This window comes from Octopus bimaculoides, chromosome 3 (genome assembly GCF_001194135.2).
Source record: "Octopus bimaculoides isolate UCB-OBI-ISO-001 chromosome 3, ASM119413v2, whole genome shotgun sequence".
Classification (NCBI taxonomy): Eukaryota; Metazoa; Mollusca; class Cephalopoda; order Octopoda; family Octopodidae; genus Octopus; species Octopus bimaculoides.
The window spans coordinates 120,101,404-120,114,892 of NC_068983.1; the positions used below are offsets into that span (position 1 = coordinate 120,101,404).

At 35.7% G+C, this 13,489-nt stretch overlaps 1 protein-coding gene across 5 annotated transcripts in view; it reads right to left on the minus strand.

Moving 5' to 3' along the window:
• Positions 1–13,489, minus strand: part of LOC106878124 (palmitoyltransferase ZDHHC3) — a 107,782-nt gene that overhangs the window by 45,580 nt on the left and 48,713 nt on the right. For all 5 annotated transcript variants that reach the window (XM_052966505.1, XM_014927238.2, XM_014927241.2 and 2 more), the window contains one exon: positions 1,844–1,917. In XM_052966505.1, coding sequence (XP_052822465.1) covers positions 1,844–1,884 — 41 coding nt within the window. In that variant the 5' untranslated portion in view covers positions 1,885–1,917. The remainder of the gene's footprint in view (positions 1–1,843; positions 1,918–13,489) is intronic.

Genomic DNA, 13,489 nt, shown 5'->3' on the forward strand with positions numbered 1-13,489 from the left:
GGCACATAAAAGACACCATTTCAAGCGTGGTCGTTTTCGTGCGGGTGACACGTAAAAGCACCCACTACACTCTCTGAGTGGTTGGCGTTAGGAAGGGCATCCAGCTGTAGAAACTCTGCCAAATTAGACTGGAGCCTGGTGTTGCCATCCGGTTTCACCAGTCCTCAGTCAAATCGTCCAACCCATGCTAGCATGGAAAGCGGACGTTAAACGATGATGATGATGATGATGATGATGATATATATAAAGCAGCAGCTTAAAACCAGAAAACAAGTACATTTTGTAATTTCACCAGCTCGATTTCCATTTTACATTTAACTTCTGAATTTTTTTGCCCTAACAGGAGACATCATCAATCGATATCAGACAATATACAGGAAGAGTTTTGGTTCGTAATTGTTGATATGAAGTAATAAGAAATTAAAATTGACATTACATTGTAGAATAGCCATTTTAGTTATCAAAAGTGCAAGAGGAAAAGAAAAAAAAGCTGTTATAATAAATTTCCATTTATTTTGTAAGATGTCAAAATTTTTAGCATACAACTGTGTCTAATCGCTGAAAGAATTTCACTGTAGCTATATGAATCATAGTTATTAGAAAGATTTTTGTGTGTGTGTTTTCTTTTTTTTTTTTTTACCTTGTTGAACTTATTGATATGTATGAGTCTGTCGTGTAGTTGACATTGGTAATAACGAAATACTTTTGTTTTCATCTCGACAGAAAATTTATAGAATACATAGATATTATGTATCTATGATGTAAACCTAATAGATATCTCAAAATATATACAAAACACTGAATTGGTTAAGAGATTTTCCTTTTTATTTACTGCAAATTTTAAAACGTTTCAATTCATTAAGATTCTGATAAAAAAAATTTTTTATTTAAAAATAATTGCCAGCTTCTGAATAAGAAAGCATTGAAATCTAAAAACCATTTCTTTAAAAAATACAGAATAGAAAGGTAGAACACTTATTGCTTAAACGCTAAATACTTTACTCTCCTACAATGTATGCTTCACTGTTTTTTACATTCCAAGCTTAAATCCCATTGAGGTTAGCTTTACCATTTATCCTTCTTGGAAGTGGAGGGAGGTCAATGAAATATGAATCAGCAATACAATGTAATTTAACTGACTATGTTCTCCTTTTCAAACTACTCCTTTAACATAACAAGATCATTAATAAAAATACAGTTAAACTATCATACTCTTCCACCCCCAACTTTGTGCACATACTTTCCTTTCCTAGCATATGCATATTAAAGAAACCCTCAACAATTTTAAATAATCAGAGCTGCAAGTACAATATTACAATGCCAATCACTTTATAGCATGTAGAGATCTTGTTTCATGCCACCAGTACTACTGAGATCACCATGTAGCCGGAAAGACCATGAAACTCCAAGGGGGATGATTTCACACCAGGAGATGAGAGGCTAAAATAAGAGAGGAATGAAAGCAGAACAAGTTTTGTTATACATACACATACCAGCATACACACAGACACACACATGTATATATATATTCCATAGATACATGTATGCTTAATGTAATTCTCTAGTTGCATCAGTGCTGAGTTAAGTTACAAGGTTGGACTTTTGAAGTACACAAGACACACACACACACACACACACACACACACACACACACACAGCCAGAAGAATCAATCACAATATCGGATTGGTACTTTATTAGCCCTTAAATGGATGAAAATAAAGGGCCATAATGTTTATTGCATAGATTCAATATAATGTTCTAATGCCTCAGCCAAACTGCTGCCTATACACAAAATTACAGTTATACTGATGGAATGTTCTGTAAACTGAATTAACAATTTACCTTCTTTTCGATGTTGGGTTTTCTCCAAGCTCAGACATCATCCTGTTTTGGAATATTTCAAGTTAGATAGCATCCTGAAAGACAAAACATTAAACTATTAATATAGAACACTTTAACAACATATGCACATTCAAATGTTTGCTTAACAATGAAAATTAAAAACTACAAATTATAGCATAAACTATGCAAGAACGACTTATTGAGAAAATATTACAGAGACAAGTTACAAAAGAGTGATGTTTTACAAAGAAGTTGAATGAATGAGAAGAAAATATTAATGTACATATAGTATACAATTACATGATAGACCCCAGAGAGGAGAACTGTCACCTATGGCCTATCAAAAAATCCCACAAATCTAAGATTATTGTAACTACTAAGGGCAAGTTCTCTCTCCCAGCTAAGTTCTTTACAGGCAACTACTGAGAGAAGGGCAGTACTTGCATACTTATCCACACTCCTCACAAATTTACTAGAGGGTAGCACATCTCTTCCCACCATCTCCAAGGAGAACTTAGAAGTCATTGATGTTTTGTTTGAAGTAAAAAGTGACTGTAAAGTGTCTTTACATTTACATCTACTAAAGAACCCCCTATACTATTGCCACCAGACAAAGGAAAACTGCTTTCCTTTCCTAGCCAAAGTTTCATGATGGATTCAGAGGTTAGTTGGCGCCATCCTACACATAACAGCAGCTGTTCAAAATAACCCCATAAGTCAGCAATGCTCAGATATTGAATAAGTATATGCAGAATGGTTTTGTCATTCTGTGCACATCAAGAAAAGGCCTTGCTTACAGCATTTCTGTGCCTGCAGAATTTATCAGACTGGAAATACTCTTTGGTAACAATGCCAAACCAGAGATTTTTTTTTTTTTTTATAAGTTATTCATAATACCCTCGTGGGAGGTCTTTCAGAATACCCCAACCAGTTGATTATCATCACTATTCAGAATTTCCCTTAGAACATCACTATTCTTCCTCACCACTAGCTATGCTCTAGGCTACATTGTTTGACTGGTAGAAAACTTCAACAGCATTAAAGAGCCCAGCCTATGTCTTCATTAAACTACACCAAATAGATGAATTGCAGGAAAACATGCTTCACATATGACCATTAAGCTTGCTCACCATCCAGGAAGCTCTGTAGCTGCTTCAGCTTTAGCATATGTCTGTGCATCATCAACCTCAACATACTGAGCTCTCCACAAAGAGGCTGTTGATAGCAGATGAAACCCTTTCTGCAAGAATCAAATAAGCAGTCATTCAATACACCCTGTGACAAAGCACATTAATCAGGTGGTAATATGTAATGGAAGTGATGTCTGCGTCTTCCCTTTATTCAACCTTCCAGTTACAGCTTTCTCTTAGCTCCACTAATTATAACTTCATCACAGTTCTTATCCACCTGGAGATCTGGACTGAATGAATCCTCCACTAACTTAATGAGTCTATCTGTCCAGTACCCAACTAGACTCACTGGCAGCAAGGATATGTTCCTTTAGAAGCCATGCTGCACACCCACCAACTTGTCAGGGTTGATTTTGGCTCTGTATCACCACATTGTATTACTTCACAATGATGCTGACCATCTTGACCTTTATTGTTTTCAAAGCCATGCAGCATTACAATGGTGTCCACATATGCTGATATGGCTCCCCTATGCTCTTGTTCAAATGAGATGGCTATAAACACCTCTAGCGTACTCAGTAGTGGTTTCAGAGTCAGTACGTACACAATAGTTGAAAGAGGACACGCTTGACAGACTGTGATTTGAAACCATTCTGATTTGTTCAGACTGTCAAACCACTGGTAATTATGTAAAATTTGTAAGGTAAGGTTACATTTCTGTTACTGAAACAAGGTAGTATGATCTAAGACAACAACTAACTAAATGAGATCAAATCATGAGTACATGTTGGAAGGTTAATGGCGCCAACATTGAGTTACTTATTCATCTTTTCTCCTCAAACTAGACTCTCTTTTATAATCAATAGCATATTTTATTTATTGTTCATTATCCAATCTTTTATTACTTTCATATCAAGAATGTTCAGGAAGATAGGTTAGGCCAACAGCATTGATCTTTTGATTGCCTACGTATTTGTGTACAACCTGTGTCCCACTCATCCCTTTCTTCTGGTCCTCAATTATTTATCTTCCCTTTAAATACCAGTCTGTATTTCAAACCTATTATCATAACTACACAACTGTAATTACAAGGTAGGTAGGCAGGTAGATGTCTGCCTGCCTACATTTGGGCCCCTCACAGTCATTATGTTTATATTAAGTCTTCATCTTCTGTTCTCCCTTTCTCTTCACTATTATCATTCACTATCAATGTTCCTTCCTGCTATCACTCTACCTATCATTTTATCATACTAGCTTGTGTAACAAGGGATGGCATCCAATTGGATCTGTCCATATTCAAGCCAATTTTTTAATCACCTGTCACATTATTGCGAGTCTCTCCTTTATCTCTCATTATTGACATCTCTCAAACTCAGTCATTTATGACTGTCATCCATCACTCATATCACATTACTCCCTCCTCTACCATCTATTGTTGGCATCCATCATCACTCAGTCTCATGATTTTCTTCCTCTTCTATCACTCATTATGTCCTACTCTGCCACTCACTGTTGAAATTCAACCACTTTCTTCCTCTCACTTCCAGTACTCACTTCTATTACCCTGCCTCCTTATCACTCTCTCTTTCTCTAGCACATTACTCATGCTTTTTCAGTTCAATCTCCTCAACAATCATTATTAGTTGTCTCTGTCTCTCTTTCTCCTCTCACTCCTGCTACCAGTCTGGCTCACTCCCCATCCAGTTGTGTATAAAGAAAGACAGCAATGAACAAATGGAGACAATACAAGGAAGAGAAGACTCTAGTCTTGACAAGGACAAAGCAACTGCTCTAGCACTGGCTCCATAGTAAAATGCACCAGTATATATTCTGTAAAGAGATTGGCAACATGAAGGGCATTCTGTCAGAGAAACCATGCCGAAAATGGTATCTGTGAGTGAGATGCAACTTCCAACCTATCAAGGAATAAGAACTGACTTAGGTCATGACAATTCATCCAACCCATTCCATCATAGAAAAGTACACAAAAATAATTGTCAATCGAACAATATAACTTATCTATTTATATTCAACTGTCAACAGTAGAATATAATACTTATCAGTTATTTATCTCAAATATCTAAGTTATGATTTTCAAAGCTGCAAAAAGAGAAAAAGTACTATGTTAAAAGACTAATGGAAAATAACATGGACACACACTAGTAAATGCATTTAATAATATAGTTAACAATGTAATGCTATACATAATACATATGTGGGAATATTCACAGAATATCTAACCCACTAACACTTGTATTTAGGTCTACTTATACAGTTATTAACTTATTTTTATTTGGGCTAATATGTTCAATATTTATCTTACTTCTAGTTATTCTTTCTCTTATTCTGTGTACACCACACTGCAATGTAGTGATGCCATATGTCCACCAACACTAGAATGTGCTAAATATTGCATGTTCCTTCCTACAATGCATGTCCATCATATCAACGAAGTAACATCATGTCACATGTCCATCGTACCACAATGTAGTGACATAACATGTTCACCCAACCACAACCTACTGAGATCACTTCCACTGTACCAAGATATAATATCTCAAATCCACCACACCCCAAATATAGAGATGCTCACATTTCCACCACACTACAATACAGAGACATTACATATCCACAACACAAAGCGAAATCCCCTTTCCAACACAGTGCCATGTGACATATTTAATATGTCCCATTAGTCTCCTTGATATCGGAAGTATGTTATGCAACAACAATAAAGTGAATTATCACAAGATATTTCATCACAACCTTCACCTGATTACAGCTAATACCCCCATAATCTCCCTATATTTCTTCAGTAATCTTAATCTTCCCTTTCATTATGTTGCATGAACTCAATGCTTAGGTAGTTTCTCACCCCACAAAAATGTGCTAGCTTTCAAATCCTTTCTTCTTTGTCACTCTAGACCAGTGATTCTCAACCATTTTTTTTTTTTTTAAACTATGGTCCCCTTTGATTACTACTTCATTCTGGCAAACCCCCAAAGCCATTCAATGTTTAAAAACAAGTTTTATAGATACTTCTTTCAAAATTCCTACTTCATTTTTCACACGTTAACTTGTGTAGATTGAACTACGTAAAACATCAGAGAAAGAAACCTAGTTGTTTCTTGCAATAAATACATCTAAAGTAACATTTTTTCATGGACCCTGAAAATACTACTGTGGACCCAATTTACTATACTGTTTGTGTGGACCTCCAAAGGTCATATGGAGCCCAGTTGAGAGCCACTGCTCTAGATTGTTACCACACACATACGAACTGTACATTTAACCACACCTATGACACAGCTGGACACACTTTTTCTACAAATACATTAATATATATGAATTACTTTATTGATTCTGCTTGAAAATCCATTTTTTCCTCAGTTCATTTAGATTCTCTTTAAATACATCCCCAGCCAGATTTTACTACCAAACATTAACCAATTCACATATAACCATCAATATTTATTCATTCCTTCAGAAGTTCTCCAGCGATACATCATTCCTTGTCATTCATACATTGTTTTTTCCTTCTTCAAACAAAACTGATAACATAAAAATAGTTGACTACATGTGCAGGTGTGGATGTGTGATATGAAGCTTGCTTCCGAACCACATGGTTCCAGCTTCAGCCCCACTGCATGGCACCTTGGGCAAGTGTCTACTACTTTAGCCTCGGGCCAACCAAAGCCTTGTGAGTGGATTTGATAGATGGAAACTGAATGAATCCCATCGTACATGTGTGCGTGTGTGTGTGACTGTTTGTCCTACCATCACTTCTTGACAACTGGTGGTGGTGTGTTTATGTTTCCATAACTTAGCAGTTCAGCAAAAGCAACTGATAAAATAAGTGCCAAGCTTTAAAAAATAAATACTGTGATCGATACATTTGACTAAAAATTCTTCAAGGCGGTGCCCCAGCATGACCTCAGTCTAATAACTGAAAAAAAGTCAAAGATAAAAGATATAGAGCCTGGCATTCTTCTGCACACCTTTTACAGACATTGCAAAATCTTGCTTCAGTTCCTATGAACTTTTGCTGGTGCACAACATTACACTTCATATCTAAGCAACATACACATCATCATCATCATTATTCAATGTCCAGTTTTCCATGCTTGCATGGATCACAGTTTATCTGAGGCAGATTTCTACAGCTGGATGCTCTTTCTGTTACCAACCTTCACCTGTTTCCAAGCAATGTAATATTTCCTCCATGGCTAAATGTGTTCTCGCAAAAATATTGGGATAGCATGACCCTGCATATGAGATAGGGACACTCATTTACAACTATCATGCACTGTTAAGACAAGGAGACACAAACACAAATACGCATCACACACACACACATGGCAGGCTTCTTTCAGTTTCTGTCTTCTAGTTATTCTTTCTCTTATTCTGTGTACACTGCACCACAATGAAGTGATGCCATATATCCACTAACACCAGAATGTGGCAACCATGGCATATTGGCCCAGGGTTATAGCCAAAAGGTTCCATGCAGTGGAACTGAGCCCAGAACCATGTGGTTTGGGAAGTAAACTTAATACACATCTATGCTTGAGCCTAACAGACATATTGTATGAAAAGCAAAAGTTCTAAATTTTAGTCTGCCTTTTAGTATTTATTGGGATATCTAATTTATTTCTATAGATACAAACCAGAAGCAGATATTACTTAGATCCAAGAGAGAGACCTGATCCAGTAGAATATGATCAAAAAATGTTTCAGCTGTAATACATCAAAACTTCTTTTTAGACATAGTGGTGTTAAGCAGCAGTACTTTGGAGAGGGTTTACTGGCATGACTGTAGGATTAAGAAGTTCACTTTGCAATCAAGGAATACGGGAGATTGACCCCACAGTATGGCACCTTAGGCAAGCTTCTCCTATCAGAGTTTCAGGTTAATACAAGCTTTGTGACTGGATTGCATAGAAAGATTGTACATATTCTTGCATGGTGCATTTATAAAGCAAATGCTTTAGCATCACAATCATAACTTTGGCACAACTATTGTAGTCATCCATAAATAATTTTCTCTCATCTTTGTACTAATCATGAAGGATCTGTAAAGATCATGGGTACCACCTTTTCTTTTCTAACTAAGTGATGGGGCCATAAAAAATTCTAAAACAACATTATCCAATATGTTCTACCATTTTAAAATGAGTGTAGCTGGAGGGTAGCTTGACTGCCATTTCTAGCAGATTAAGTGTCCATGTGTGCAAAGGTTCTTTCATTAACTCTCAAGAAATAGAGTATCCACATATCATTAACCCAGCCACCACAATCATAAAGTAGCTATTTATATGACAATCATGCCCCTATACTGTTATGACACCCTTCCTCATCATCAGATGGACAAAGAGTGAGCCTCAGACTGGGCATTAAAGTGAAGGTTAACTAAGGTGTGAGGCTCTTAAAGTGTGGCCAGTATATCAGGATCTCAAATAATACAACTGAATTATCCTCCTCATCATCATTGTCATTTAATGCCCATTTTCCATGCTGGCATGGGTTGGATGGTTTGACAGAAGCTAGCAAACCAGAAGACTGCACCAGGCTTCACTGTCCGTTTTAGCATAGTTTTTACAGCTGGACACCCTTCCTAATGCCAACCACCTTACTGAGAGGACTGAGTGCTTTTTACATGAAACCAGCACCAGTAAGGTCTGTCTTGACATGGTTTTTTATGGCTGGATGCTCTTCCTAATGCCAACCACTTTACAATTTGAGCTGGATGCTTTTTGATACAGTGCCAGCATTGGTGGGGTCACCATGTAACTTGCAAGACAAAGATCCTTTAAGAGGTGGGGTACTGGAGGAGGTGGCCTTGTGCCAGATGATGAGAGGTTACAGTGTGACAGAGGGACAGGAACAGGTGTCTTGCTGTAGAGGATATACATTGTCCTAAGTAGAGGAGATACATATATGTAAGTAACAAATATTTATAAATAAATATTCCTTAAGCACTATGAGATCTAACAGCCAAGGATTAAGTCTGGTTTCAGGATATGACGTGAATTAAAGATAAATCTTCCTCTGGGTAAGATGTTGGCCTAATGCATGTAACATTTTCAAACAATTTGGTGTACTTATTGCTGGTAGCCATGTGGAATTGAGGTATTGTTAACTAAAGTGTTCAGCCCAAAAAGATAATGAAATATCTGCTACCCACACAAGAACTTTCTATCCAGGAGGCTATATAAATTTCTTGCTTAACACTCTAGAATGTGACGAGAACTCTAGTTACATGAACCAAAACTGACTCCAATAAAATAAGAAATAACATTATTTGACTTGGCAGTGAGAATATGGAAATTATCAACATTTTTTGCACATAAAACGATCTTCTCTTTTTAGAAGGAGGTTTTCTGAAACTACAAAAACAAAAAAAAAAACCTGCAAATTTCATCAACGTTTTATATGGCAACACTCCAGGTGTAGTGTGTAAAGCTATTTATTCATCTATTTATTTTATATTTCAATTTGTGAACAATAAAATTGTCAGTAACAGAGTTAATCACTGGGTCATTGCATTTCTGACACTGAGATTGTCAAGACATGGTCTAATTCAATACAATAAATATTTCAAAGTATTCTAAGCCACTGACTTACTAGGACATAAACAAACCAACACCAGTTGTCAAATGATGGTCAAGGACAAATACACACACACATGATGGACTTCTTTCAGCATCCATCTGCCAAACCAACTCACAAGGCTTTGGTTAGCCTGGGGCTATCGTAAAAGACACTTCTTCAAGGTGCCATGCAGTAGGACAGAATCTTGAGCCATGTGGCTAGGAAACAAATATCAACAAAATATTAATAGTTACACTTCAATTATTAAAAATTTGGTACTCTAAATTTCCAAATAAAGTCATTACAATAAAAATCATGGTCTCTATGTACTTCTTGCATGTCTATACATATTCCATCTTTCACTTGTTTCAGTCATTGGACTGCAGCAATGCTGGGGCACCACTTTGAAGAATTTTTAGTCAAATGAACTTTTTTTAAAGCCTGGTACTTATTCCATCAGTCTGTTTTGCTGGACAGAAACACACAAACACCAGTTGTCAAGCAGTGGTGGGGGACAAAGACACACACACACGTATGTGTGTGTGTGTGTGTGTGTGTGTGTCTATATACACAATGGGTTTCTTTCATTTTCCATCAACCAAGTCTACTCACAAAGCTTTGGTTGGCCTGACACTATAGTAAAAGACACTTGCCCAAGGTGTCACACAGTGAGACTGAACCTGGAACCATGTGGTTGGGAAGCAAGCTTCTTACCACAGAGCCATGCCTGCACCTATATATTGAGTTATGAGATAAATTTGTTTTTTTTTCATTTCCATTTGTTTTAATCCTTCCCAATGTCACTTGAATTAACAAGAGAAATATTTTATCATAGTATTTTCAGGTGTTCTTTTAATAAATAGTTTTCCTCTACAATTTTTTATTTTTATTTAAAAAAAAATTTTTTTTTTACAAAATACAATTCATATCTTTTCAGACATGATGACGGAGTGCCAAGTAGAAAACAAAAATGAATTAATTTATCTGAACAACCCAATAAAAGCATCCACATAGATAGTCTACAAAATTCCTATGACATTAGGTTATGGTAAAAGGTATCTGCCCATGGTGCCACACAGTAGGATCAAACCTGGAACCACTTGAGTCACAAAACAATCTCTTTAGCTTAACAGCTACATTTACTTTCAAATATGTGAGTGTCAGTATTGTACTTCCTACAGCTGGATGAATAACCTAGGAAATATAAATACTTATGTAGTCTGCTGTACAAATTAACCGTGTGTAGCCAACCAATACATGGTTACTTACAACAAACATTTAAAAAAGCTCTTGGTTAAATAATTAAGATTTAGTTTCCTTATGTTAGTTGTACCTTTCCTTCAGCACTACTACACTATAAATAGAGTACCTTAGCTGGTTAGCACAAGAATTTATTACTAAACAACTAACCAAGTCAACAAAGGAACCTTGACATGGGCTTTATCTGCTAGAAATAGAAGCAAAATCTCCTTCAAATTACACCCGGAAGGACATTGAATATAGTTTTAGATTCACTGGTTAAAAGAAGTTATGATGGTTATCAACTGTAACATCTTGGATCAGATGTCTGACGGGGGAAGGAGGGGTGGGGTCAAACAAAAACTAAAATACTTGCCTCAGTTATGTACTTTTATTTTTGATACATGAAATACAGGTAGAATTTTGAATATTTTTGTGATATGGGAAGTAAATATATTTAATCTACAAGAATGAAATATGATACATATAAGTATAGTAGTATAGAAGACAATAGCTGTCTCAGCAGCCCAGGAGAATTAAAACACTGCAAAAATCTGGTGTACTTTAGTGGAGAGAAAAATCTAACAGTAGGACACTGGGTTTGCATCAGTGTTAATAAATTTAAAAATCTATTCCTCTTTCCCCAGAGTTATGCAAATGGCAGCATGTTTAATTGACAAGCAAGTGATATGTGGTTCAATTTATATCAGTGGTTCTGTTGTTGTTTGTTATTTAGCCCAAGGTCAGCTCTAAAACAGCAGACCTATGATCAAACACTTATTAATCATTAACTTATTTTTACTTATTTATTTATTTTGTTATTTCAGACAGAGAGTATCTAGTACTTTAATATCCAATGTAACTTTGTTTTTAAATTGAAGGTGTGATTTGAGGAAGACTTTACTAGTGTTTCTAACCACATGCATGTTCCTTTGTTGGTTTAGTAGATTTCTTATTTTAAAGAGTAATGAAGTGTCTTATAAATTCGCAATTCAAATTCAGTTAGGATAGAATTTCCTTCCATTGATGGTCAACAAAATAAATACCAATCAACTACTGAAGTTGAAGTAATTGAACCTAGTATTGGATTGGTACTGTTTTATGTCTCTAGAAGTTATGTTTAGGTAGAGGCAGCTGACTTCATGGTATTGTTTATATTTGATACTTTCAGAAAACTAAATAAGGTGTCTGTGTATATCCTTGAATCACTTATCAATTATAATTAGGAAACCGATAGCAGTTAAGTAGGAGATTCTCTAACTTATACTCTTCAATAGAGCAGCCTGATTATTATGAGGCATTAGCCAAGAATGGCCTTAGTGAGAAGTTTATATTGAAAATCTCCCATTTAGCATACATTCAAGAAGAGTTAGAAAGCAAAAAGCAATCTGGTTCAAACCCTCCACTCATAATATAGATATTACTACAAATACTGTTAAGAACTTATTTTTTGTAAGGCATCATTTCTGAGTACATACAAATATTCTAAGTTCTTCAGCACACATAATATTAATAAGGTTAACTATTCCAGCTTAAACAACATAACTTCCAGTATCACATTCACATCAAAATCACATATGTGTCTCTAGCCAGCAATCCACTTGTAACTGTTAAAATCAAGCCACTTGCTTGCTAAATGAATTCTATCATTATAAATTTATGGTAAGGAATGAAATCAGATGGTATGTACAGAAATTATATACCACTAATGATTTCAAAGGGTGGTACAATCAAGATCTGCATTTGGATCTACAGACAGTAAATTCCACTCCACTGTCTTGTTTTATCTGGAGGTTTAGAGACAAAGGTCATCACTGCCCCATTTAGAACATTGCTGACATAGCCCACCAAACACTAATGGACTATATAACTGCAGGCTCTGCCTATCTGAGAGGTTTTACATTCTGAAGTAGTCTGCAGCATACCTCAATAGGAGGTTCAAGAATATTTCCAATTTCCAGGTGAGCATTTCTTCTGGATCGTTTTCAACCAACTGACTCAGAAAATAATACCACAAAAAAATTAAGGTATAATCCTGGTAGCATCATTACATTACTTGCTTCTCGAATCATACTGACTCATAAGGGTTAGTTTCCTGGTTTCCATGGCGTATATATTCTCCACCTGGACAGAACACAGGTCTGTCACAAGGAATTGAAACCACAATTTTACGGTCAAGAGTTCAACACTCAAACCATTAAGCCACGCACCTCCATCATCATTACATTCTAGTACCATTGTACAGAGTTTGACAATTTCACTACTGATTAAGAGCAATCAAGCCAACAAATGACCAATAAGGATCTGACTTTCAAGTTGCATAGAGCTAAAACTTTAATCATGGAAGCTATCCGAATGTTTCACTGTGTTTTCACAGCTATGAAACTAAGTTTCATAAAAAATAAAATAGAACAAAAATACAAAATCTGAACTTTAATACTCTTAGCATTTCAATGAATTAAATACTAACTTGAATATGTTTGTCTCTTTTGACATTAATTGTAAACATGAAATATTGATTACAGTCATTTTACCTTATGAAAATAGAAGCTTTCTAGAATCACTTTATTCATATGAATTCATATACATGTTGAACTTTTATGCTATATTTTGCTTTTTTTTTTATTCAAAATAATTAATTAAAAAAACTCATGCAATTCACTGAAATTAACATCATTTGCATACA